The 25,884-nt window shown below is 38.5% G+C and overlaps 1 protein-coding gene and 1 long non-coding RNA gene across 11 annotated transcripts in view; one reads left to right on the top strand and one right to left on the bottom strand.

Moving 5' to 3' along the window:
- Positions 1 to 1,133: 1,133 nt before the first annotated feature.
- LOC104144480 (uncharacterized) lies at positions 1,134 to 3,171 on the bottom strand. 2 transcript variants are annotated; one of them, XR_011141674.1, is made up of 4 exons: positions 3,032 to 3,171; positions 2,726 to 2,814; positions 1,671 to 1,740; positions 1,134 to 1,265 (listed from the first exon to the last, which is right to left on the bottom strand). It is a non-coding gene; the product is annotated as an uncharacterized lncRNA (long non-coding RNA). The 2 variants fall into 2 exon arrangements; XR_011141675.1 differs by having other exon boundaries at positions 1,177 to 1,308.
- The window catches only part of PPP1R13B (protein phosphatase 1 regulatory subunit 13B), a 72,983-nt gene continuing 50,117 nt past the window's right edge, over positions 3,019 to 25,884 (top strand). The window contains exons 1-2 of one of the 9 annotated variants that reach the window (XM_068947190.1): positions 16,731 to 17,247; positions 18,133 to 18,272. In XM_068947190.1, coding sequence (XP_068803291.1) covers positions 17,220 to 17,247; positions 18,133 to 18,272 — 168 coding nt within the window. In that variant the 5' untranslated portion in view covers positions 16,731 to 17,219. Of the gene's footprint in view, positions 3,249 to 3,630; positions 3,922 to 10,203; positions 10,418 to 16,730; positions 17,248 to 18,132; positions 18,273 to 25,884 lie in introns of those variants that run through there. The other 8 variants (XM_068947191.1, XM_068947199.1, XM_068947196.1 and 5 more) reach the window with 8 other exon arrangements.

The raw sequence follows: 25,884 nt of genomic DNA, 5'->3' as shown, positions 1-25,884 counted from the left end.
TTTGTCTAATCTGAGCTAGTCATCCAGGCTCTATTTTTAATCAATAGAGAGACAGGAACCTTCAAAGACCAAGACATTTAGATAGTGGGGTGAATATCTTGGGATGGAATGAATTGTCTGCAGAGCTGCCCCTCTCCCTTCCCTCCCCCCTCCAATTTATCTATAGAAGGAGCCTAGGTGATTAATTCAGACCACATGCCTAATTTTTTGATTACTGCGGTTGGATGAGATATATCCCACCCTAAATGTCTGACCTTTGAGAATATGTATTTCCAGCTATAAAGTACCCGCTATTTAAAATAACATCACATGAAAAGCAAAAAAAGTCCTAAATTAAATAAAACATAAACACTTATTTTCCTGCGACACCTCCAAAGACTGAAAACGTTTTCCTGTGCTTCAGAAAAGCATCTTACTGGGTTAATGCAAAATTGAAGAAAACTGGGATCTGAGAAGGTAGGAAAGCTCATTTTCCTCTTTTTGGCTATGCATAAAAAAGAAGTAGGAGAGGACCTGGTAGTTTTAAAAACTCAAGAAACATCGGCATTTGAAAATCTGGCCATTAGACACTTGAAAAATACAAACAGGAATTAGAACAATGTCAAGAGTGCTTCTGAAAATCTCATTAGTCTCCCTTCTGCATTTTGGGGCATCTCTGTCTTAAGAAGGTTGTGCATGATCATGTAAAAGGCCTGCCAGTTTATTAACTGCAGCTACTTAATATTCCTTTTCCCAATAAATCTGAGTTAAATACAGAATATCTTTTGCTACATTTTACCTATATACTCATTAATTTCAAATATTTTAACAAAATATTAAGATCGTAGTTTGTATGTTTGAATCAAATTCCAACTTCTAGGTGAAGAGCTCAATACAAATAACAACTAATGCTACAATAGTAATACAATAGCAAGTCTTCATTTTTTAATATTTAGAAGTTGAATAAACGTTAACTGATAGCGGCTTAAATTTGTAAAGATAAAGGGTATTTCTTCATGGTTTAAATACCAAGTAGAACGTAATTCAGAACAACACGCGTTAGAATTCATACCAACAAAAGAGCACAAAACCTTTCGGAAATCGTCAACAGAATTAAAGCATGCTTCACAAAGACAACATATCTGGAAATAAATAATTTGGGTTCTGCATCAACTCCAAATTCTCTTCTCAGGAATTCCAAAGTCATGAGGGCTTTCACAGAACCTCACTTACCCGAGAAAGCAACTTGTAGGTACTGCTGGTCCTTTGGCCAAACAAGATAATTTCTGCAAAGTAAGACCAGAACTTTGATGTGGAAATGCATGGACACTGAAAAAAACCCCAAAAGTACATGATTAAAAGTTATGATTTTCCTGCTCGCAGTAAACAAAACATTTGTAGACATTTTAAGTTGGAACCAGAAGCCTTTATAATGGTTGCAGTGTCCCTTGCCTGGTAAAAGGGTGGTTCTCAAAAAGATTCTTCCTCAGGAGAGATGTTGACAGTTCATTTACCAGGCTGCAGGGAGAATTTTAAGTCTTATGCTTTGTAAAGATTGGTCAGAATTTTACTTTGTGCTTTTCTCATTTCTGTGGGAAAACTGAGATGGGAAGGGATGAAACATGTTTTCTTTTCCAAGGGAAGTAGAAATAGGAGTAAGACCAGGCTTGCATATAAAGTGTCTACTACACCTTTTGAAGACGTTTCTTCTTAGTTCACAGGATCCAGTCTGTCTGGTTGCAGCATTGGTTGAACTTGCACCTGCCCAAAAGGAATGCGTCTCAGAGCTTGACAGACTTTTATACTGCAGGCCATTATTCCAAAAGAGAGACTGGATGGAGGAGTGCCTTCCCTCACAACGTCAACTGTCTGCACCATATTCTCCCAGCTTTCATTTTGACAGCGTTCTTCCCATTGCAAAGGAGAAGTAATAGTGGGGAAACATTTATTGTATTTTAGCTTTTTTTAAAGCAATCACTAAAACAGGGAGAAATCAACTCTAAAGTATATCCGTAAGTAGCTTTTAGACCATCATGTAAGAATCTTGGGCAAAAAATATCACCTGGTTAATGAGGAAGGCACTAATTTTTAAGGAAGGAGTATGGCAAAGGTTCATGATTCCCCTGTTGCTAAAATTATAACTTTGCCACAAATATCAAGAAACACAATACATTTCTAGTCACTGCTATTCTTCTGTTCACTAAAGAGGTTTAATACACATTTGATGAAAATAAAAAACATTCTTTTTTTTTTAATACAAAAGCAAAATGTCTTATAGCCTGTTTATTTCAGGTTAGCCTAGTTGCAGGGTTAATAATATTATTCTGAATAAATCCGAACTTTTCTCTTTTAGGTCAGAAGTATCATAATCTTAATTGTTTCTAAAGCTGTGTGTGGGAGGTGGAATCATAGGTTAAAGAAACAGTATAATACTAGTGTTATCATCAGCTAGTAGCACTCTGAATAGTACTTGCCAAGTAAACTGACAAAGCATTATCTTGTGATGCTAATAGTTTTTTTTTCCCTGAAGGACCAATTTACTAAAAGAAACAGAAGCTTTAACCAATCACAAAGATCAAGTCAGAGCCTACAAGCGCACTGACAAGAACATATAATGAAATCCTGAATGTGCGTATTTTCAATCTAAGTTACACAATCACCTATTACAGAACGTATGAATGTAAATTCCTATCTCAAATTTAACATACAAGCTTACGTTTGAGATTAACATGCTATTACCGCTTACCCTCAGAGACTCATACAAACAGCTCTACGTAGGCTCCTGTCAAAAACTTCCTAAAACGTATCATTCTTTCCCTCCTAGCCGAGATCTGTCTAGAAATAAAGACAGGGAATCAGCCAATAAACAGCTCAAGCGTCTGGTGGAGCAACTTATCTTCTCCACGAGGCCTGAAGACCCACGGCAACATGAAATTCGTCCGGGCCGCTCGCAGCTGAGCTCGCCCCTTTCCAAGCTGCTTCCCTCCACCCCCCTCTTGCGGATCTGCCGAACGAAGCGCCACGAACCGCAGTGACAGTTTTCAGGGCTTACTCCGAAACGGGCGGGCCGCCCTCTGCGTCGCGGGCCAGCACGTGTTTTGTGTTGGTGGTGCTTTTCCAGGCGGCGAACACGGTCACCTCTCGGCGTTTTATCGGTTACCGTCTCGTTGCCATCGCTATACCCTCTTTCCGCTGTTCCTTACCGGAACGTCCCCGGCCGAGGGAAACGGGACGGGCCCGGGCCCGGAGCGGCGCCACAGAGGGAACCGGTAGGACAGGCCCGGGCCCACGCGGGACACGGAGGGCGTGGACCACCCGGGAAAAGGGTCACGGCGGGTCCGTGAGGGAAACCGCCGCCAGCGCGGCCGGACGAAGGCGGCAGGGCGGGCCGGGCCGGGCCGGGGTGGAGGGGTGGTTAGTGCGCCCGCCCGCCCGCACCGCGGGATCACCGCGAGGAGCAACGGACGAACCCGCCGCCACCTCAGCGCGGCGCGGCGCGGGGGTCACGTGAGGCGCGCGCGCGCGCGCCCGCGCAGCTTCCTAACCCTCCCCCCTCCACCGCGCGCGCCTGCCGCCGCCCCGCCCACACCGCTTCCCGCCGCGGCCAATGGGGAGGGCGCGGCTGTTAACCCCTGGCTGGGCGGCGCGGGCGGAGCGGAGCAGGAAGCGCCGAGGGAAGGAGGCAGCGAGGCCGCCGCCGCCGCGCTGAGGAGAAGGGGGGTTGGGAGGGCTCGGAGCCCAACCGCCGCCGCCGCTGCCTCCTCCTCCTGCCGCCTGCCGAGGGGAGCGAGGCGCGCAGGAGGCACCTGTCACCGCCGGCGGGGCGAGCGCGGCGTCCTCCCACCTCCGCGGTGAGCGGCGGCGGCGGCGGGCAGGAGAGGCCCGGCGCAGCGGCAGCCTCCGCGGGGCTGGCTCGGGGCGACGGCTGCGGAGATGATGCCGGTGAGTGGGGAAGGGGCCGGGTCCGCGTCCGCGTCGCCACCTTCCCGGCCTGGCGCCGCGCTGCCCGGCGGCGGGACGCCTTCCCTCTTCCTGTGGGGCCGCCGGCGGCGGATGGAGAGCGCGGCGGCGCCGCCGCCGTCCTTCCCCGCGCCGGTGCGGGGCAGAGGGCGGCGGTGCGGCGGGCAGGCCGGCCGGGGGCGCGGCTCGCCGCCCTGCCCGGCCTCGGGGGGCCGTGTCCCGGCGCCCCGCTCCTCCCCGCCGTGAGGGGCAGCCGGCCCCTCGCCGCCCGCCCGCCCGCTCTCGGCGCGGCGCAACCGGCTGCCCCCGCGCCGCCGTGACAGGTCGAGGGCCGCCGCGTCCCCCCCCCCCCCCCCGGCGCCCGCTCTGCCCGCGGTGGTTTCGGCGGGCCCTGGGGAGCGCAGGCTGCGCTCTGCGGGCTCCCCGCCGGCCGAGGCCTGATGTGGTTCGTGTGTGTGGTGTGTGGGGGGGGGGGGATATCTGTTTGTTTATTTTGGATTTCCCTCCAAATACCGTCCCCCCCCCCCCCCCCCCCCGCTGCCCCGGTGTGAGGGAGGGGTAACCGGTCCCGGGGCAGACAGCTCCGGCCTTTCGGCCGGTTGTCAGGCGAGTGCAGAAAGCAGCGTGTCGGTCTAGGCACCTTCCTGGGAAAGGCTGTCTCCTTTCTCGATTGCTGCTAGCTCTTCCATGAAACTGTCGCTTATTATTTTTTCTCCCCTCTCCCCCAGAAGATAAAACCTTTGTATCCCCCTCAAACACCCTTGATTGTCTACCGTGACACAATCTCTCTGCTTCCTTCCACTCTTTCTCCCTCCTTCCCCCCCCCCTCCCCCCCGTGGGTTGATGCAGTAGTCAAAGAGAGTTGTTCTTCATGACAGTGTTCGTTTTATGACAGGAGCCTCTGAGGTTGAATAATAAACAATTACGTTCTTTCTGTTGATTTCTTCCTAAAATCTGTTTGGTCTCAGATGTGGGTTTATGAAATACCATATATAAGGGCTGACATGTTTTCTGTAGTTCCAGTAGAAAAGAGCTCTCTTATTTAAGGTTCCTCTGCAGTGCTTGCAACCAAAGGACTGCAGCAGAATGCTTTTCGGTGGAAAAAATTAAGGGTATTTGTTTTACAGCCTTCCAGTGCTCTAATGTTGCTTCATGACTGAGAGGAGGAAATCAATCTGAAATTTTACATTTAGTTTATAGGATTTAAGAGTACAGTCTAGTGTTCAAAAACAGGTATCAAGACAAGCTTTTTAGCCTGATGTGCTTTTTAACTTCCAGCTGCTAGGTACCAAAATACTCTGTTGATACTGTAAATGGATTTCTGTGAACTGGATACACTAGAAACCAGCAACAAAGTTCACTGAACTACTGGTTTGTTTCATAAGCATATGGGTATTTTGCAGTTTATTAGATAGTAAAAACAGAAACAAGATGACTGACAACTTTTTCAGCTTCTGTTGCAATTTGGGTTAAGCTTTACATTCATAACATTCTTATTTAACAGGTGGTATGCCAATGACCGGTTAAGTCAGAACAAATGTGTTTGTTTCCCATTACCACTTAACGTGTGTTTGAGTTTCAGGTTAAGAAGCAATGTTGTAATGTCAGTAGTTCAGTGATTGACTTGTACCTATTAGATTATTTCTGCCAGTGTCTTGTGTTACCTTCATACTTGTTTAAATATGGCAGTTGCTTGTGGTTATATGAAGGTGTTATAAGCTTCAGACTTTTTATTATGCTTTTGAAATGTACTTCAAAGCATTTTTAATACTGATGGCTGAGTTTTAATAAAAACAAATTGCCTTGCTGCAATGGTAGTTATGTTGCAAATTAGAACTTACTGAATCTAAATCCTAAAATAGTAAATATTTTGCTTTTTTGAAGAGCATTTAGATGCTATTATGAACAGTCAGTCATTAGGCGGTCAGGTATATGTATATGTAAATTGACACTTTGGCAGTGCCCCTTAGTTTTCCAGGTTTTCATCCCAGCTATTTTACTTCTGGACTGTGAGGACAAAAAAAAAAAAAAAACCCATTGGCAGGAATAATCAATGTATAATGTCAAAGTAATGTGAACATAACACCTGTACAACTGAACCACATGTTTTTTTAACTCGAGAATTCACATTTTGAAAAGTGAAAAGTTAGTGCTGTAACTTGTTATGTGATGGCATTGCTTGCAATCAAATCCATAGCACCTTTTTCCTTCCTGATCCAATTTTTTTCATGGCTAACAAAAAAATATAATGGCAGGAGTAGAGACTTTAATGCTGCTAGAACTGAGTTACTGTAACAAGCAGGCATTGCTATAGTTTTGTATCAACAAATTAAATTGAAGTGCTTAGAAGGTAACACTCTTTTCTATTTTCTTGTGATTTGTATTGATCAGACTTGAAGTAATTGATTAAGGCCATTTCTTGACTGGTCATATCTTTACATTCCTGATTTTTGGGATTGAAGTTGTATCTGAAGACTAGAAAATAGGAAAAAATGGATTGTTCCTTTTCCTGCTTTTTTTTTTTTTGGTTGGTAGTGTTTTTTCAGATGGGGAGCAGGATTACCTCTGAGTGCTTTTATTGGTTATGATCTTTTTGCCATCAATATACCTCTTTCTCTGTTCCATAACATCCTGTCCACATAAGTTTGTGTGAATTATTTTATTTTGTTCTTATGAAACATAAGAATAGCTATACTGGTGACCGTGAACACATTAAATTTTCCGAGAAGAAATGAGATGTAGACTGCATTCTTATGTGTGTGTTTTTTATTTTGTTTGTTTGTTTTTGTCTGAGAAGATGCATTCATCATAAAACTTTAACTGCCTTCAGGACATAAGGGTTATGTGTAGGACATGCTTATGATGCTACACTACATGTCACCTTTAATAAATACTGTACTGAAAGAGTTGCTCTATGTAGCCTTGAACATAGTGTTCTCTTTTTTTCACTGAAAAAGAAAAGTATTTATTGCATTCTTAGAAATAGCAAACCCAGAACTGTGTGATACTCTTGCAAACAAGAAATACTTTTGACTGAAGCAGCCATGGTGGTTGTTTTTGTCGCAAAATTATTGCAGATGTATCTCCCTTTTCAACCACATAGTCTATAACCTGTTTTGGAGAGCCTCATTTTCTTTTTATTTTGTCCCATAGGATTTTTTTTTTTTTTTGGCTGTACGTTTTGGAAAAATGTTGGAAGTATTTTCCTTAGTGAGTACAATTAATGCTTTTCTCTGTGGATGGTAGTTACAAAATTGCATGCCTCTGAAGATAACTGCTAGCCTTATTCCTTGGACACTAGCGAGCAGGCAAGAAAAAGTCACTTATGGAAAGCACCCAAGAAGAAATGCAGTGGAAAAAGGAACGGCTGCAGCCAAGCAGGATGTAATACTTCCTATTTCTTGCTTAAGTTTTGGGTATTGTTCTTTTATGGCATATATGAGGATAATATTTCGTGCCAAAGGCTTAGAGCTACTTATAGTCTGTACACTGTCAATAAGATGATAGGAGAAAGGGTGATGGATGCTATATAAAAAATATTGTGATGAACTGCATCTCTGAGGAGGAATATTTTTCCCTTGCACCTGTTACTGCAGAGCTTTTCTGGTTTTGCCACAGCTGAGATCTACATTTTTGAATGCATCTAGGCAGAATCTTTTGGGGCTTCTTGTAAGGTTTAGAGTAAAAAAGCGGTTGAGCATGTGTACCTGTATGTGTAGGGTAGGGTGGTTGTTTTTTTTGTTTTAGTAGCAGGAGTGAGAATATTGAAAAGTCTGGGGAGTGCTTAGTGGTGTTTGGGGTTTTTTTTCTTTTTTTGTCTAGTTAATTTTGTGTGAAATTGCAACTCTTCTTGGAAAGTTAGCCATGACCGATGTATGCTTAATGTCTGACTAGGCAATATACAAGTCACAGTGTGGAGCTCTAATATTACAGTGTGTATTAATATCTCTTTACATGCTATATATGTTCCTGAGCTATGAAGACAGATAACATGACTGATAAAACACAGACCAAAGGTGTGTATCTGCAGTAGTTTTCTTATTCATCTGGAAGATAATTCAAAAATAATAGCATTTTTTCAAATGAGTACACATTTGTAATGTATTCAGTCTAAAACCTTTCCTAACAAGTCCAAAGTGGGCATTGTTTATTCCTAATTTAAAAGCAGAATTGATCCGCATCCTTTCCTTAGAGAGGTTGCTACTACTACAGCTCTACGTTGTATGGTCTATAGTAGTCTATATATATAGACTAGACGTAATGTCACTTTAATACTCTTAAAACGCAATTTATTTTAGGAGTTTTCAGTGACGTTGAGATGAAATATATTGCAGTGAATTCAGAGATGTATAATTATTAGCAATACTGATGTCACCCTTGTTTGCTGCATAAATCTGAACTGACTGTAGAGAATAATTTGCAAATTAATCAGCCCTTATTAATGGCGTTATTTATTGCAACAAAGCTTAAAGGACACTTCATGTTTTTTGGATGACGTCACTTTTTCTTTTTTAAGATGATAGAACGTGGCCTATTCTATGATAAAAATAAGTTCATTAGATTCAGTATGTCAAAGAAAAAGTACTATTCATATGGTACTCTGATTCTACAATATTTAAATATATGCAGTAGATCTCTGTATATTATAGGTAAGCGTATGAGAAAAATTTTGAGACAAATGATCATGTCTGTTTGTTTCTCTTTACAGATTAATATAGGTCAGATTGTTGCCTGTTGCAGACTTTAGAAAGAATAGGTATTTATTTGAAATCAAAATGCCACTCCACAGGTTCAAGTTATGTTGATCTAACAAATTAGTTTGATGTGGAATATGGGCTTTCTTCTATATTGCAGAAAACATTCTAGCTTATTTATTATTTATTTATATTAATATAGCATACAGCTGTGGAAGAGAGCCCATTATGGTAAGAGTTGTCTGTACATAGAATAAAGATAGTGCCTTTTGTGAAGAATTTGTGGTCTAATGCTTACTGTTAAAGGTCACATTTATTTCATAATCTTAAACGTTCAGGATCGAATACTCTGGGGTTTTATATGCAGTTTTTTTTCCTACTGCCTTATATGTAGATGTTCATGTCATTACAAACTCTCAATTTCAAAAAATTGAGATTGGAGGATTAAAGAATCAAGAAAACTATTGCATAATTCATGGGGGGGAAAAAAAGTGGATTCTTCCCTGTCCGTCATGACTTGCTGTTAGAGCTTACTGGTCTTACGTGTATGTCTAACTTAAAAACTTAATATTACCATACATTAATTATAAGCACAAGGTAGCTTACAATATTTCAAATTTTAACTCGGTTCTAAGAAATTGAGTTGTTTTTTTCTTAAATTGGAAAATGATATTGCTAGGTGATTTAAAAACATTTTTAACATCTTTGACACTTCTTTTATGAACATCTTTCCCATCTATCCTGAATCATCTGGTACTTACTGATTCTTAAGTTATAAGACTCTTAAGTAAATATGATAAAATACTCGCTCTTAACAGTTTGAAGTGGTACACTTTTCTGGTTGCTTGAAAGTCTTTCATTAGAATCAGTTAAACTTGGAAGCATGTAAGAATCTAATGTATGAGGCAATATATCCAATTGAATATACTCAATGTTTTGAGTCTCTCACAGCCATTTTTTATGACAGCCATAATAGAATTATATTGTGCAATAATGGACACCATCCTTCAGAAGTAGATTTGTGTGTCAAGAACAATAATGCAACAAGAGAGTAAAGTGTAAATTCCATAATAAATCACACGGCAAACAAATATATGAACTGTTTGGTCAAGGAAAAGAAAGGTCATGAACATAAATTTTCAGTCGCTTTACCTAGATTATAAATCACTCTCTTACTTTTCTTAATTCTTGCTCATAAGCAAGATTTTGTAATCTTGCTTGTATTTGAGAACGTGGGTTTATCACTGTGGTGGACTAGGATGTTGGAGCAACTGAATTCCTTTCAAGGCTGCGGTTTGACAGTGCAGATGAGCTGAATTAACCATTTCCTGTGAGCGGTGGAAGAGGCTCTCTTTCCTTCTTCCTTCTTCCTTGCTGCTGGCTGCTCATTCCCACCATTTACTTTGAACATACTGTAGTGCTTGTATCAGTGAACTGATCCAGATCACTAAAAATATAAAAAAAAAAAAAAATTGTTGTATGTATGGTATATACACACACAGAGGTTAGGGCATGAATGAGTTAAATCACAATTACATTGTGATTAGTTATTATCAGTGCTGGTACAAGAGAGAGCAGGCTGAGAGTAGTAGCAGAGAAGGGGAAAGAGAAGTGAAATCTTCCCATTTCAGTATCAGTGAGCAGTTTTTTCAGGTTAGTTGTACTGTGATGCTGTACCCAAAGCGACATGTTTAGAATTTTGTTCTGTGGCTATTTCACTGTTCTGTTCATCTAGTAAATGAAAGTGAAGACCTCTGCAGTTCAGTAGTGTTGTTACTTAAGAGGTAGGTTACGTGTCACCAATTTTTACGTCTTTATTGGGAATCCAGTAATACTTTGCATTTTTCCCTGAAACGGGAGCAAGTAAGAGATTTTGGTTTTTGGTAAAAACTTGTGGTCTTTAAGGAAGTCTTGAGAAGCAATATTGGGAGGAACTTGGGATGGCAAAAAAAAAAAACAAATTATAGGATTTAAAATAAATCAATATAATGTTTAGGCAAAGGTCACTACTTTGCTGTCACTCTTTTTGTTTTGCAGTATTGCACTCCTAATTTCTGCGCATTATTCTCTTGTCCTCTAAGACTAGTAATGTAATTCAGCCTAGTTCTTCAATAGTGGAAATGCAATTAAGATTTTTTTTAAATTTCCATTTCTTTGCTCAGCAGCAGAATTATATTTGTTTATGAGGGAATTATAGCTCTAAAACTAATATTTTATTTAATGGAATCCAACTTTAACAGGAAACAAGTTCATCTAGTCTAAACTCCTGTGTATTGCAGACACTGAATTTTACTTGCATATCTTTTCGTCTACTTTAAATTTGATGAAAGGATTTCAGTTTTCACGTGACTAAACCATTCCTTACCATAGACAGAGAATGGGGGAAACTGAGGCTTCAGTTCTGCATAGCTGAAGCTCACCTAACTGCAGAGGCTGCCATAATCCTGCCTTCCCTGCTGCTGCCTCTCTTATGTTGGCTCTGGCATTTATCTGATTCTGTGCTGAGCCATTTCAGTATGCTAACTCAGCAGGAAGCTGTTTGCTTTCTTTCTTTTTTTTCTTTCCTTTTTTTTTTTTTTTTTCTTTGCCAGAGTACTTTTTCTGTTAGCTTAGTGCACTGAAACCAACTCAGTGCAGGGTCAGATAAGCACTGGAACGAGCACAAGAATGTTGCCAGAAATGTGTAGCACAGGAAGGATGTAATCAGTTATATCAGTTTAGGTTGCTGGGACTTTCAGCCTGAAAAAACTCCAGGGTGAAGAATGAGTATGGCGAGAATGTCTAGAAATTTTAGTGTGTGATCTGTGTCCCAGGTGGTAGGGAAGAGTAATTTCCTTGCTCTCTGAAATGAAAACAAGGAAATGGAAAACCGGTGCCCAAGGTCTGTGCCAGGCTGATCGAGGAGAATTTTCCAATTCCGAATCCCATGAGTTGATGCCATGCGCGTGAGCATGGTGCATTATGTAGCATCTAATGAAGGGAATTCTTTGTTCTGTTCCTCTCCTTGGAGCCAGTTTTTGATTCCTTAAGACTGGCAAACCTTGTCTTCCCAAAAAACAAAATGCCCTTGGTCAGCTGTGTAGTTTTATTGATCGACAAAAGTGAATTGCTGAGAACAGTTGTGAGATTTCATTATAGTTATTAGACCAAAACCAGTAGACAGGGGCTGCATTATTGATATGTGGAAAAAAAATATTGCCTGCATTGCTCTCATGATCTGTAAAGGAAAAGAAAAGAGTGGTTTGAAACTAGCAAAGACTATTATAGCCATTAAGTACCTTCCTGCATATAATTTTTTTTTTCTAATTTCTCAAGCATGGTTAAATTGTAGTTTAGAGTAACAGGTATATGCTACATTGAGGAGGTGCACTTTCAATGTACATTTACCTCAGAAAATCCTCTTCCAACTCTGTTTCCTAGTGCAGTTTGTCTACTGTGCAGTGCTGCACCTGTTGGTATTCTTGTTCCTGTTCTGATAATAATACTTTGAATATGGTTGAACTTCCTTTTTTTTTGAAAGCTTACTTCTTTTAGAAATTAGGCTTCCAAAAGTGTACATGGATATTTTGTAAAATCTTAACCGATGTGTCTAATATGCATATAGGTCAAAACCTGACCTGAATCTATCCCATCTAGCCAGACCAGAGGTTTTCCAGTTATTTAAGCTCAAAACATTGTCATAAAATATCATTAATGAAATGTTAATAATACTGTTTAGCTCAGTCACTTCCTTTAAAAAGCTGCCATATTATTTGGACATACACGAAAGTAAGTGATCTGAAAGCCATCTCTAACAAATCCATTAAGGCAGTATTTATAATATGTGGGTATACTAGATATTTAGTTTTATTAGAAATAGTCAGAGAGGGTCCTTAAAGTGCAAGCTGCTATTCAGATACCTTGACAGAGAAGCGGTTAGATTTTCCTGCTCTGAATTTAAAAACAGCAAGTTCTTAAAAATAAAACCACTGTGTGTTACTCTGCAGGTATAATGAATGGGTTAACTACTCTTTAGGCTCTGAACAGTTGGACTATATGTGCACTTTGGGAGATTACTGAGTTCTTGAAACAGTGTCTTAAACTAAACTGTGAAACTCATCTCTGGATGCAGCTTCATCTCTACATGCAGCTCTGAGTGTCTCAGCGTGCCTGATGTTTAATTTCCTTACGTACTCCTTTATTATTCCCAGTTATCTAAATCTTGGAAAATTTTGGCTGCAAGTCTGAATTGTGGTTTTCCAGTAGTGGAAAAAATCTGTAATGGTGGACCTCCTTTACGCTTCTAAATCATGTCAGAATGAATGTAATTATTTTAAAACTGTATCACATGGATTGGTGTCTATTCTAGTCCATGTCACTAGGAAACATTTTCAGTTCTTTCTCTCAGTAACTTCTTAGTGTATTAATGCTAGTCTGTTTACCATTTTATTGCCATATATTACCGTTTCAGTAAAAGCTTGTTTGATATGGGAACGTGCTATGAGAATCTGATCTTTACACTTGAAACAAATTATTTTCATATCTGTTTCTTGAACAAGAAAAAAACCTCAAAAACCTAACAAGCAAAAAAGCAAAACATAAAAAGGCAATAAAACCTCAAATTCCTGACAACAACACTTTTTTTTTTGTTGTTGTGGTGAAGAGCAGTAATATTTGTTTTTGTAACACTTGATAGCAGGTAAAATCATGAATTAGGTTTAAATCGATTTAAACTCTGAAGTACAAACTACTTCATTTACCTCCGTGTGCTTTTGGGGTCCGGCTGTAATAAAGTGGTTTAATTTATGTCAGCTAGCGTGCTTTTGTTCGTTTTTAAGCTAAACACAAAGGACTTCTGAACTGATTCACTTTTTTATTCCTTTGATCTACTTTTTACAGTAGAATGTTTGTATTTACAGTTCAAAATTATAGTCGGGGAAAAATATTTTATTCTCCAACTAAGCAGAGGTGTTTCGTTGAGGGGGAGAAAAAGGCCTTCCTGAGGCTACCACCTATTCTTCATTTTGCTGCCCTGGGAGTTCTGAAGTGCTGAAAGGTCTTGGCACAAAATTACAAGCAAGCTTGATCTCGAAGTGTGCATGCACTTGCTTGTAGCTCTTCAGAAGCAGAAAAAAGCTTTTGGTCAGCTTTTTCTTATTATCTCACAAATAGTATAGAACTTTTTCAAGCAGTGAGGTCTTGGCAGCCTCTCTTCTTCCAGTGCTCAGAAAAAAAGAGTATCCTGGTTGTGACTAATTTCTTTATAATCCTTTTTTTCCTTTCCCTGCCCAGCACCAAAGTCATTCAGTCATCCTCGTTATTCTGTTAAGCATTGCAGTTTTCTTTTGAGAAAAGGTGTCTTCAAATACATGAAGGAACACAGCAATGTGAATGTAGTTTTTTAGAGGGGGGTGTGTGTGTATATTTATATTCCAGTATAACTATACACACACACACACACACACACACACACACACACACACACACACACACACACACACACACGTGTGATGAACATATACACATGCGTAGACATGTGTATGTATGTAGTTATACACAAAATCTGATATGCTGGGGACTTAGAAATGCTACTATGTTTCTAATCTCATTTGGAAAACATTTGATACAAATTCCCTCCCCCCCCCCCCCCCGAAAAAATAAAGCATGCTAAGCATAATTTCTAGCTGAAAGCACATTTTTGAATTGGAAAATATTTGATATGTTTAATGTAACTCATTCTTTTTACCCTTTACTGGAAAAAGGGAATACGCTTACCACAAATCACACTCTGTCTGCTAAGGTCATTGAGCTTACAGTTGTTACAATATGATAAAACATGTCATTTTTAGCTCGGTTAAAATAAATTTAAGAAACATGTAAAACTGAGTTGATATCACTACATGTCTCTTTGTTACACTTTCCCTAGTATGAGCGATGGATTTTTTGATTGATCATACTGAAGGAAGCGTGAAATAGACTGTATATAAATTCAGCTGATTTTTTTTGTTTGTTTTGTTTCAGTTTTAGCTCTCTTCAGGTGAAACTCAACTTATTAAAAGTTGCACTTAAAGTGGTCTTGAGGTGTCTATTTAAAATTTCCACAGATGTGAAAATCTTAACTTTGCAGGGTGCTGTGGATGCACAAATATGTTTGTGTATCGGCCTGCCTACTCAGAAGTAGTTTACCCTACACGTATTTAAGCATCTGCACGTATTGTCCGCATTGATCATAGCACATTGGTTGTGAATAATCTTCTTTAGATAAGTCATCGTGGCTCAGAAGTAGAGTCTGGGTTTCCTTTCTGTTTCTTGACTTGCATTGGAGCAAGTTATCCATGTTAACATTTCTGTATGCTCTATGTTTCCTGTCTAAACAATTGGGATTTGGATATATAATTTTAACCTTTATTACCCTTTGGAATCTCTGGAGGAAAAATAGGAGTAGGAATTTAGATATGCACGCACAACAATCTTTACTGTAAATTTGAGTGGGGGGGGGGGAAACAGGAGTCCTATTTTATTTAAGGTCTGTAATAGTTTGAATTTCACTGTGACTTATTTCCAGTTGAAATAAGCTTCTTGCCTCTAATTTTGTTTTGTAAATAATTAGAAATGCAGTTGATTGTATTGCAGGAAGTGTCTCAATATTGAAGATGAGGCAGTATAGATTTTAATGAACAAAGCAGTATGTTAGTAACAAAAGTTAGTTTAGTATGTTACTAAAAATTAAATAGCTCAAAAACTTTATGACTTATTTAGAATACATTAGCTTGTATCAAAAAAAATCACTAAACATAGTCCATACACCATAATTTCAGGCTCTAATCATTTAAATGTTACATATAATTAAGCAAATTTAATAAATTATATATTTGCATATTAGGCACTCACTGTATAGCTTACGCAGCAGGAAGAAAGTAGAGACAACAGTGAGGGGAGATAGAGCAGCAAAGTGGACAAGTTATATAAAACAGGCAAGCCTTACTTTAAAGTTAGTGATAACATACCTGTATTGTTGTGTATTAATCCTTTTGAACTTTTCCTTTTCTTTATACTTGTCTATTACTTTTCAGTGTATTCTTAATTACTTACATTCAGTAACTTTAATACAAAGCTTCATATTAAGTATTTTTCCATTTCGTGTGTGTATGTATTACGATGATAAACTATACTTTTTAACACGTTTTACTTGCAGTTTTACTTTATATTCTTCTTTTTCCTACATTATTCTCTGTTGTTTTCAGAGGTCATGAGAGTCATCCTGTTAAAATGTTTTTGTAGGACCATAGACTAGCACTTACTTTTCCACTGAGTGATTTGCATAATCTGCAGGTATAGAATTTTGCTGAATATGGGCTTTGTTACACAGGGCAAAGCCCTCTTGGATCTCACATAGTTTTTACATTTAATATAGGATCAAAATTCATGGCTGTGAAAAACTGCATGTACCTTCCCTCCTTTATTTAGAACGTTTAAAAGCTCTTTATATTTTTTAGGGGGGAAAAATCCCTTACTTCTTAAATTTAGGACTTTAGAAGATGGTAGTATATTAAGCAACCAGAGGATATGATTGTAGTATCCTTCTCTTTCTCTCCTGCATATATGTATGCATATAGTCTAAATTTATAATTACCTGCCTAGAATTAAAAACTGGAAATCCATCAGCCAAATAACTGTACTGGGTCAGGAATTCAGTTTGGAGACAGGGCATCTATGGACTATATGAAAGAAAGGGAGAGACTTGCACTATGCTTGTATTACTTTTATTATTAGTTTATTTAATTATTAATCTGATTTAACAAAGTACATATAGGTGTTTTCAGTCCTTGTTAAGAAAGGGAGGGGAAATTCAGTGGCACAAATGTTTATTTTAGTCCACGTTCTTACTTTAAGAGATACTGACGGTTCAGGAGGAATGATAGGTTTTAGATTTGGACACTCCCATATAGTTCTGCTCTGCATGTGTATGTTTTGCATTTCTATTTTAAGTAAGGCTTTTATAAGTTTTGCTTTTTGTTTGTTTTTGTTTAGAATAATTCAGCTAGTAGGAATAGTTGGAAGTGTGGCACAATCTTTCTCTCAGATATTTATTCATGTGATATTTTGTTTACCTGGCAGATATAGATATGATCTTGTTTTGAAGAACAACCAGACTGCGATTGATCGATCGATCTTTTTCCTCTCATCTTTCCAAAAGCAAAGGAACCCTTCCCTTTTAAGAAGGATTCCCAGCCTCCCAGGAAAGTGTTTGCAGTTGCTAACAAGTTAATTTTTTAAGTTGATGCATTTTAGATGTCTGAAATGTTTCTACCAACTATTTTCCCAATAAACCTATCAACAAGATACATGTCTAGTGAGGAGGAAGGAAGACTGCATGGGATCAGAGAGTGTTTTTGTTTCCAGCATAATCTGTTAAAGGAAGATGATACTATTTCTGAATGTTGAAGCAGGCTAAATACAGTTTCTTACCAGCTTTTGCTTCCTTCTGCTGCTGCTAGCTTTTTGCATATAGAGAAGATTAATGCAACAATTCTGTGGATCACAAAAGAAGCAGAGAATTCATTACTTTGCCTTCCTGCAGTTAAAGCGTAAGGTTTTACGTAGAAAATGCAGCTCTCATTCTGTGGTAAGAGAGGTAGGTTGTTCCAGTTCTGCTGATGTTTCACAGTTTTTATTTTGTTTTCTTTCTGGGTCACTTGCTCACTCTTTTCCCTCTTGTCTGTTAAGAGAATGGATTGAGCTGCGGAATATTCCTCTGGCTTTGCTTATGCGATTGTAGAGTAAGAGCTAAATGCACTGCTGGTGCTTTTTCTCTGTCTCTTCTCCGCTGTGGACCCTGTATGGTGTTGACAGGAATGATGATAAACATTCATTGTCCTTTGACATGAAGAGGCAATCATAAACATAGTTTACTATTTTATATTCTCTGCTGCTTGAATTGCATCCAGCAAGAGGAATGATTTTTGCCAAGAATGGAGTAGCGCTTGAACTATAGTATTTTTAAGGCATAAATACGTGGCTTTTTTGTTTTTAGCTGATTGGTCTTTTTCAAATGTTTTATTGGTTTAAAACAATGTATCATGGAAATGTCTTTGGTAGATGTTAGGATCATTTGCTCTTGGAACTTCTGCTCTCGTCATTGCCCCCTACAACAGAAGACTTAAGTCTCTTGTGAGGCAGATGAAGCCTTATATGTAAATTTACTTAGGATGAATACTTAATTTTTGTCATAACTTTATTATAACATCAAACAAAACTTAATATTGCACAATGGGAGGATAGCAAAACTCCCCCAGTGCAACTTTGCCTAATTAGGTGAAACTTGATCTAGCCTATCTTATTCCTGTCACAACTGTGGCCTGTCTTGTTTCTTTAGAACATCTTATCACTGCTCGTCATTACCACTTGAATTTGTATGCCAGTAGACCAAAAATACTCCATTTAAGTAGTTTTTCAGTGTAGTTGTTGCATAGAAACTGTGCTAGGTTTTAGCTCTACACAATATATTTATATTCAGTAGTATTTACAGCTATCCACATGAAGAATATTTTAAGGATGGTTCTTCAGAATGTTATCAAAACATCAAAAGAGAAATCTTGGCTACCAGAAAAGACTGGACTGAACTCCAAAAATTGGAAGGACAGAGTTATAAAAAAGAAGGTGGGATTACTTTACTTTGTGTTTATTTGCTGTAAAATAAAGCATTGTACGTTTTCTTTTTGTAAAACCTAACGATGAATCTCTCTAATGGGTTAGAGTGTTTGTATGTGGAATTTTCCCTTGAAGTTCATAGATTATCACCTCATATTGATTTGTTTTATGTTTGAAATGTCTAAAATGTGTAAACTTACCTTGTATATGTTCAGTTTGTTTTTTACTTTCTATTCAGCCAAAGTGGAGACCCGAGAACAAAACAGAACAGTTTTTAAATGTGCCGTGTAGTGATAAAACTACAGACATAGTACTGGCAGCTGTTATTTTCTATTCTGTGCAATTTCCATTCAGATGATGGGAGGAAAACTGTCTCCAAACTGCCTCTCGAATCCCAAAGGATTTATTCTCTCTTCAATTTTTACATTGCTGCCAAGTTGGGTAACACTGCATCTAAGATTGAGCAGTTGGTATTGCCTGAAAGCAATACACCAAACAATCAGTATTTTGTTAATACTTTCCACTCAGTGGGAGAAAGCTGTGGCCGTCCCTCCTTATTTTGGTCTATTGAAAAGAAAGGGGAAGAGTAGCGATGATTTCCGTTGCAACTAGACAGATGGAAATCCCTGTGTCTGTAGATTCATAAAAGTTGCTTCTGGTTTGTCAAGTACAACAATGAGAAAGCAGTGTTCCGGTCCTACAAAATTGCCTTTATTAGTTGATGAAAGGTGCAGTGTCATTAGTGAAGATACTTAGTTTAATAGTATTCTTATAGGGTCATGAATGAAAAGACACAGATGTCTGTCTCTGTGGCCTATAATTTTTTTTTTTTGATGAGATTATTTCCTATGCAGTAGTTTTGTCAGTCTTTTCTGGAATTCAGTGTGTTTTGGATGACTTTGCTGTAGCTGTTGACAAGGTCAAACACAAGACTGTAGAAACATCAGCACCTCCCTTTCCCTCACCCTGGCCAAAATATTTTTAATAATAAGAACATTTAGTTCTCTGATACAAATTCTGTTGAATATTTCCGTCTCATGCAGATTTTTGAAGACTAAGTTGTCTTTTGGGAAAATAAACTCAAAACCTCATAGTTAGCCTTGTTCTTCTTCAGCTTTGCCTCATGTTGCCAGAATGAGTGGTCTTTCAAAGCAGATTATAGTATTGCTCATCCACATATGCAAAAACTGTGGATATTACCTGTCCTCGTGCTCTTCCACAATGAAAGTACGGCGTTTTTATTTTTTAATCTGTTATCTGTTCTTGAATCTTTGAGGCAGTTGCTGTTTGTAGTGTGTTTATTTGTTTTAATTTTGATGAATACAGCTTTTTCTGAATGGGAAGCTGAGATTCTTATGCAAGCAAGTGATCTCTGAAGCTGAGTCATTTTAGAGTCATTTTCTTTTGTTTTTAATTTATTGCCAATCTATGTGAGTTTAACAGCACTACAGTTACGTTGTTCTTCAACAGCATGTCTTCCTTGCGTGCTTTGTAAAGTAAAATGTTTAGTAGTAAATACATATTCTTGACTCTCCTTAATGGAAACAATAAATGTAATAGAAAAACTCTTGAGGCTTCAGAGCTGTTTGATTTGAAGGAGATCAGTCTTCTGTTTTACCCTCTGAAATTGGTTGATAGATGGCAAAGACTCATTTGGAGTAGTCCTGTAACAAATTGGAGAATGCCAGTTTGTAAGTTTAGAATGCTTGCTTGCCTGTGCTTGAGTTGTGAACTCAGTGAGGGTGGCTGGAAAAAAGCAGGATGAACCGAGTAGAGCCCTTCAGGAGTTGCCAGTTTTCATCTTTAATAGTAGATATGTATATTATGAAAGACAGCATATGGCCCATGGTCTTTCAAACAATGAAAGAGAGTGAACTTGCAGAGGAAATTTCAAAACCTTCATCTGGAAAGAATAAACATCTCTCCCTTTGTAATGTATGTTGCCTAATTAAGAAATGTGCTCAGCAATAAGTTGTTGGTGCCTCTAGAATTATCACCACACTCTGAAGTCTCTTACATGGTAACTAGTGTCTTGGCAGTCCTTTGGTAGAATTATTTGCATCAAGGAGCAACAACAAGAACTCTTGCTGTTCCTCCAGATGTAACAATTTAGGAATCAAGCCAACAGATAATATGATGCAGGGACGTTGAATTCATTCTGTAGCAAGTGCCAAATCACGTTTTCCACTAGCAAACATCACAAGAGGCATGTTTTACAGATTTCTGTAACTTCAGGCTGTGTTCCTCTTGCTAATGACATTAAATATTGCACTTGGATGAATTTCTTTTTAAATTAATAGTTTTATTTGTACTGCAACCTCTTTTACTCTATTAACTTGTCCCTTTTCAGCTATATGCCTTTTCCCTTCTATAGCCACATGTTGTTAACTTCCCTTCTTTTAATTAATTTATCCAAATCCCAGCTGTTGCTCGGTTTTAAAGGAACCATCTGAATTTAAAAGAAGGCATTTCAATGTTGTGACAAACAACAAATAGCTTCCATAAAGACAACGTGTGACGAGCTGGCTATGGTTTAGCACTGTGGCTTGACAAAGACTTCTGATATAACAAAGTATATTCTGAAATCTAGTATAGGGTTATAATGTCTAAAGGGTCATGTCACCCTTCTTCTGTCTTAGGCATATGCTGGAAAAGGTGTTAGAGGGAAGTATCCTCCTAATGAAAATCGCTGTAAGCAATACTCAATGTTTTTTACATTTTTGAGGCTTTTACTTGCAATAAATAAGACTCATGAACATATTGCAAGAAATTCTGCAGGAAATCTGTTTTTAAAAAGAACAGTTGTGTTGTGAAGGTAAATAATTATTGGAATAAAGCATGCTGTTAGATAACTTGTTTATTAGACTGACTTAACATGCTTCATTTTTAATACATGGAAGTGGGATGGTTTAATCTTCTTATGGCAGAGTTGTTTCATTACTGTATTTCTGGGATTTAGGTGTAATCAACAGCAGAGATTTGAGATATGTTTGTCCTGAAGTCTCTTCAGTATAAAGAAACTCATGACTTGAGTTAAGAACATATCTTCAGATGCTTTTAATTAATGCGGTTTTGAGGTTGTACTTTCATTGTTTGGTTTCTTTTAAAATGTAATTGCTTAAAGCTTCGCCTAATTAAGTCAATAGTCTTGAAAACACACAGTATTCATACTGCAAATAAAGTTAAATCCTGCTTTAGTACTTGAAACAACATAACTAGAATTTCTGCAGTTGTAGCTGATAACAGATTTACATAGGGACACAAATTCCACACAAGAGAACTTGCGTGAGATAGCTGATAATTTGTAACTTTTCTCTCTGACCGCTCTGTGTGCAGCACTGTGTGTATTGGACTGTGTGTCTCATCACCAAAGGGGTAATTTTTCACCTCTTAATATTTTTTTGCATCTAATTTTTCTAGTCACTGAAAGTTTCATACCGAATCGAAGTGTGTATTTGGTTGATGGGGCTTTGCCACTTCTCTGAAATTTGGTTTTCAGTATTTCAGTTAAAATTGACTTCTAACAGCATCTAGGAAGCTCCTGGGACTCCCAGCTCGGCAAAATCAAGGGTGAAGAAGGTTTCGCATCCGAGATGGAATGCGGTAACCTTATTAAAGCTTTTTGAGAAATATGGAGGTCTATACTCTTCAAGAGTTTTGCTTTGAGGAGTCTCTTCTCCTATGCTCACTGTTCTTATCATATAATTGTAGGCAGCCATGGACTAAACCATTAAATGCTCTGAAGTAATAAAGGACAAGATTATGAATGGGTTTTTGGGACTTTACTGGGGAGAATGCATGGTGAGAAGATAATGTCTTACTCCTCAGTTAAACAGAAGGAAAGACACTGGCATTTTTATCAGAAATGTATTCTGTACTTCTAAGTCTAATGTCTATCAGCCCTTAGTAATAAACACTTGATACACATGAAAAATCTGATCACATCTCTGCTGGAAGGGAAGAGGATTGTTTGTTTATTTTTTCTCTTTACCCTTTCACACTAAAGTCTCTAGGCTGGTTTAAAAAAACAAGGGAAAAATCTAATAAGACTAAGCAGCTGTGTGTGAGTTTAGCCATATTTAATATCCAATATACCCTTAACTCGCAATCCTATGCTTGATAATTCTTAATTTGGCAGAAGTTATTAACATAAGAACAACTATTGTCAAATGTAGCTTTAATACCATGTTAGCATTCCCATATCTAGAATTAGGTAAGGAAAACAGTGTGTATGAAAAAGGGGGGAAAAAAAAAACCTGTGTTTTTTTCAGTGTTTCTGTGTGTGCGTGTGTTCTTTATCCTTGTTTTAAATCCTCATATTTCAGCATATCCTGAAGTAGTACTTGACTGATTGCTCTCTAATAGCTTAAATAATAAAAAAAATAGTTTTAAAAGGAGGATATCAGAAGGAAAGTTCTTACATGGATTGTGTTAGACCGAAACACTGGTCTTCATTGTATTAACTATCTGTGTTAGTAAATGAATGCAGCTCAGGCATAAGGCAACAAATCGATTTCATATACTAGTTTTGGGAGTACAGTCTATTTCTTCTAATAGTCCAAGATGTTTCACACCTTGGAAATATGTTATTTGCGCTAAATATATTCTATGAGAATGTACTGCTTGTCCCCATGAGAATTGTTAATAAAGAGCATCTATTTAAATGTATATCCATTCTCTTTAATTTATGAAATAACAGGTGAACATCAGAAGCATTGTATTTTTTCCAGTAAGATTGTAGAAAAAGGATGAGGAAAAAGATTTCATTCAGAACTTGGAGTTTTTAGCTTTCTGGGCTATTTTGTAATTGAGAAACAATGTGCTACGTCAGCTGCCATCTTTCTTTTTTGTGGTGGCGTTACAGCTTTATATCTGTCATTGCATTGTACTAGGGGAGTGCAACTGAAGTTTCAAAATTCGAGTAGGAAAGTCGAAATGGATTCTAGGACAGCTTGAACAAACTCATCTAGAACAAAGGAAATCATACTTACTTGAAAGTGGTTTGGTTTGGTTTGGTTTTCCTTCTTGTCCCTCCGATATTATAGCATATACAGCATTTAGTTGTGGCCTTTTGGGATCCCTGCTGTGGTAGATGAATTATGAACACGTCTCTGCTGCAGAGCTCTTGGAATCTGAATTTCAGATGAAGTAAGAAATGAACTGGACAGCTGGAGAAGTATGAGTAGACAAACAATTTTTATCGGCCTGATTGGTAGCTCTCTTCAGCACATTAGAAACTTACTCCTGTCTAATATGTTTTGTAGGCAATACAGCAGAATTCAAGGGAAATAATGAGGTTGCTTTTCAGTTGCGTGCAAGGAGGTCCACCCAGGCATGATGAACAACACAGAAGGCTTCTTCAGCATATTCTTCAGCGGCACGTTCCCAAACTCCATCGATGCTTTTGTATTTTGTCACTATGAGATACCTCTGATTCCTATTCCATCTCCACCACAAACAGGGACAGCTATGACACTGACTTGAAAATGCTAATTAATATGCAGTATATTAATAATTTTCAATATTTTGAATATTTTTTGTGTATTTCAGGCTATCTGTTTCACAGCCTGTACTTCAGCTCCTCTGGTGTTACTCAGACAAGCTACTTTTTTTTTTTTTTTTTTTGAAGTCCTTACTTAGTCAAGTTTACTTGGAGTTGTATGACCACAGTTGGCTACAGCATCTTGCTTCCTAATTGGTGTGCCTGAGATGCCTTTCTCTGGGCTCTCTAGCAGATGATATCGTGAGTGACCCCCTGCTTTGGAGAAGGCAGTGCAGGTGTGGCCTGGCCTAGGAGACAAGATGATGTGCTTGAGGTGCAGCAAATTTTGGCCTGGTCTTGCAAGGGTGGAACTGTGAATTTATATAGTGGATGAGTGTTGAATTTATACAGAATTGATTGGGATATGTGGGATAACTCACTCCTAAGTGTGTTGGGGTTTTTTTGTTTTTCTCTTTTTTTTCTTTTTCAGCCTGTCTGGGGATGCAGACAGGTAATCTTGAATACAAGTTTTCTAGTGTGTTATCATCACAATGATTAAAAAATTGGAACTTGGACACTATAGAACTGTATGATGTTAAACCACTGTATTCTTTTATAAGAAGGTAACAGATCTTTTGGATGAACGGTAAGGAGGCTCTGTGCATCGTTTCCTGACTTCAGTAAAGCCAGTGTCTCATGGCTTTCTCATGAAGTTTGGGAAACTTGGTTTAGATGAAGTTGCTATAAAGTGTTATGAGGAAACTGTATTTAGAAGACTGGCACGAATAATCCCCTGTCAAACTGGTGGTGTTTAGATTAAACAGCTGTTCCTTACTACTTATGCATTCCCTTTAATGTAACTCCAGAGAAAAAGAAAACACTGTTTTCTGTCATCCCTGTGGCTAGGTGAAGAAATGGATTTGAGTAGTGGCAAGGAAAGTTTTGACTAGATTTTAAGGAACTCGGCCTTACAACAAGAGTCCTGGGTTTTTGGGGTGTCTGGTTAAAGAAACTGTTGACATTTTCATCATGAAAGGCTTTCTAGAACAGGTTAAATGAGCATCTCCACAGAATAATGTAGGTATAGTTGATCCTGCCTGAGGCCAAGAGACTGGATTAGATGACCTCTTGAGTTTTCTTCTAAGCCTATTTTTTTTTGTATTTTCATATAAGATTTTTTTTTTTTCCTTAATGAGGTCACATTCCAATACTGGATTCCCTATCAGATACCTATTCTGCAAAGCAATCCACAGGCCCCACTGAGTATTGAAACCATGTCTGAATCTTTTCTTTTAGGAGAAAAATAATTTTATGAGCTGTAAAGAATAGGTTCTTTACAGGCATTTCCATTATTATCTGTGGCTGCGTCCTATCTGTACTATAACTCCTTTTAATACTACTGTTGGAGAATCTTGGGCTAAATTCTAGTGTATTTACAGCTCTGCATGACTACTTCCTGCTTTGAAGTGTAGTAACTTTGAAAACTTCAGGATACAGTGTACGCGACTGGCAGGCTGAGAGAGAGTGGAGACGTGGACAGAAATAGCCTGCAGGATTGAGGGAGAAGACTGAGAGCTAGCAACCTGGGCTTTTGTTGGCGTTTGTCCTGTGCTTACTTCTAAAACTTGGATAGACCGCTCTCAGTCATTATCTAGCTGCTATTAACGCAAATCTCCAATTTGGTACGTGTAATATGTCTCATGAATGAAGTGTTACATATGTAGTGTACTTTTTTTTTAAGATCTGCCTATGCAAATTGAAGCACAACTGTTTAAGTGGAGAGTGTTCATTTAATGAAGAGTTCCTAAGTAATTAGATTTAATCTTTGTGGTTCAGCATTTTTAACTTGCCGCTTTCTTTAGGGACGTATATTATGTTAGTTCTGTCTTTTAAACATCACATCTGTTCCGTCCCTGTGAGCTTATAGGACAGTATTGTGCCCCGTTTATGCGTGGGAATCTGAGGTGCAGGCAGAAAGAGTGCTTGAAAGCATCTGTTTAATTTTGAGTAGGAGGGTAGGGTCAGGTATCTTCCAGAGGATTTAGTGTTACCTAGAAGTACATATCTCTGAGTACAGCATCTACTGGTTGTCAAACCACTGAGTCTCAGGGAAGAACGAATTACACTAGCATCGTTGTA

Source organism: Struthio camelus, chromosome 5 (assembly GCF_040807025.1).
Source record: "Struthio camelus isolate bStrCam1 chromosome 5, bStrCam1.hap1, whole genome shotgun sequence".
NCBI lineage: Eukaryota > Metazoa > Chordata > Aves > Struthioniformes > Struthionidae > Struthio > Struthio camelus.
The sequence above is the reverse complement of the archived record's forward strand: the minus strand, read 5'-3'. Positions and strand labels throughout refer to the sequence as shown.